At 40.7% G+C, this 2374-nt stretch overlaps 1 protein-coding gene across 1 annotated transcript in view; it reads right to left on the minus strand.

The window, feature by feature from the left end:
* Positions 1-1556, minus strand: part of DOP1A (DOP1 leucine zipper like protein A) — a 59744-nt gene extending 58188 nt beyond the window's left edge. The window contains exons 1-2 of the mRNA XM_015832082.1: positions 1373-1556; positions 1154-1230 (exon numbers count right to left, since the gene is read on the minus strand). Coding sequence (XP_015687568.1) covers positions 1154-1230; positions 1373-1510 — 215 coding nt within the window. The 5' untranslated portion in view covers positions 1511-1556. The remainder of the gene's footprint in view (positions 1-1153; positions 1231-1372) is intronic.
* Positions 1557-2374: the final 818 nt, after the last annotated feature.

Raw genomic sequence — 2374 nt, forward strand, 5'->3', positions numbered from 1 at the left:
TTTTATATTGAATGGTATCAAGCAAATCATGATGCAGATTCCTGAACGTAGATGCTCAAAGTTCTTATTTAGCAAACTGGGTTTCATTATTAACTTTCTTCCATATTTAAATATATTTATTTACATATTAATAATGTGCAAAAATAAGTCTATTATTTGTTGCTATGTATTGTTAAAAAAGATCTGTATCTGTACAGAGGTAGGATTTTTATTTACACTAATGTCATGCTAGCAGAAGTGCATTCATTAACTTCCTTGCCCCCTCAGGCCCCCTGCCCAGTGCATTAAAGCAGGGCTTTTCAACCAGTGGTACGGGTACCACCTGTGGTACATTGGCACCTGGCAGGTGGTACGCGACCATCCTAGAAAAGTGGTAGCGGGGGAGGGGAATGAGCTGAACAGTGGCAGCACCACAGAAGCCTGAGCAAGAGATGGCTGGAGCTGCAGGGCTGTCAGGGCTCAGTGGAAGCGCCAGGATCAGTGCCAGGGTCCAGCTGGACCTCGGCGCTGATCCTGGTGTTTCTGCTGAGCCCTGAAGAAGCACCAATCAGCTGGAAAGCAGCACTGATCCTGACGCGTCTGCTGAGTCCAGAAGAAGCCCCGATCAGCTGGAATGTTGCAGCATCTCCAGGGTCTTGTGATTTACATTCAGATGCTTGGCAACTGATTCATATTTATGACGGTCACAGTGTCCCAGGGTCATGTGAAGTGATTAAAACCTGCTGCAACACCCAGCAGACGGGGGGAATAAAAACCAAACACCCTCCCACCCCACCCCCACTGCCAATCCTTAACAGAAATGCTCACAACAATGAAAACCTCAGACAGGAGGAAGAGCGCCGCCGGGTGGGCAGGCAGGTGTCTTGCTCAGCTGTGGCTTGGGGGGCACTTTTTTCAGTGCCATTGTAACTTCAAACAGTCACTAAGCGAACTGTTATAAGTCGAGGACTACCTGTACTTCATCACTTTTTTCCTTTTTTTGTCATCAAGTTTTTGATACCTTGCTAGGCGACTGGTGGTACTCGGATGTTGCCATATCCTAAAAGTGGTACAATGGGTGAAAAGGTTGAAAAGCCCTGCATTAAAGGATCTTTAAGACCTCCTCCTGAATAGAACGTTATTATATTATGTCAACTGAGTGGAAACGAGTTACCCCAAAAGATCAGGCATACATTCTGCTATTACTTTCCCTTCAATACGTACTATATAAAAACAACAGTCAGATTTTGTCTGGTATAACAATGATAAAATAACATATAGAAGCTACACAGAACATTTCATCAAACAACAGCCTATAATAATAAAATGAATTTCAAGTTTTTCATTCCACTACGTATTTTTCCCCCTCAATCGGAGGGCATCTCCATCATACCTTATTTAGTTTTCCAAGAGATGAAATCAAATCGGCCCACTCACTAGAGTACTCAAAGCTTTTCAGTGCCTTGTCCACAGCTGCTACATAGTTCCTGTACTTGGAATCACCCAGCAGCTCCAGCTCCTCTGCATTCATCCTCCTGCAGGATCCCACCAGAGATCAGTTTGCAATGCATGTAAAATTATTAGCTGGAAGAGACAGATTCATATTTCACCAACTCAAATCTTTTAACTTGTCAGAGTAATAATAACAAGTAGATACTGCACCCAGCCTGGAACCCCCTAGCATGAAATCTGGAAAAATATTAGTTCCGATGAAGCAAGGGTGGAAGGAAATCACTTTTACACCTTCCACATACTCGTCTTCAGGCAACTTCCCCAAAGTCACTTTTTGTGAAATGGGGTGGCAGTATAAATTTTATTTATTTATTTATTTTTTATTGAAATTTTTTAACAGTTTTACAATATAACTCCCCTCCTCCCCAAAACCCACCCTTCCCCACTCCCCTCCCTCCCCCCCGACTTCCCAGAGCCAGTCACAGGGTTAACAATACAATAAGTATACTCTGTCTTACATTATATCACTATTAAATTAACAATTCTATAACATCCTTTAACTCTCTTCTAAACAAACGTATTAAACACTATAATTATACATCTTATTACTATTTAACAAGAAATAGACTACACTGACAATCTAAAATTTACTCAAAAACCAAATGAAACTTTTTAGTCCCATATTTGTTCTCAATATAATCTATCCATCTTCTCCAAACCAAAATATAACTTTCTTGTGAATAGTCCTTCACGTAGGCAGAAATCTTAGCCATTTCTGCTAAATTTGAAACTTTAAATGCCCAATCTTCTATAGTGGGCAAACGTTCCGTTTTCCAACATTGAGCTACTAATAATCTTGCAGCAGTTATCAAATTCAACATCAAATCCATTTCTTTTTTATCCAAATTTTCCATAATACCCAACAAAAATAACTGTGGCTTAA

Source organism: Protobothrops mucrosquamatus, unplaced genomic scaffold (genome assembly GCF_001527695.2).
Source record: "Protobothrops mucrosquamatus isolate PMUCROS unplaced genomic scaffold, P.Mucros_1.0 scaffold_300, whole genome shotgun sequence".
Classification (NCBI taxonomy): Eukaryota; Metazoa; Chordata; class Lepidosauria; order Squamata; family Viperidae; genus Protobothrops; species Protobothrops mucrosquamatus.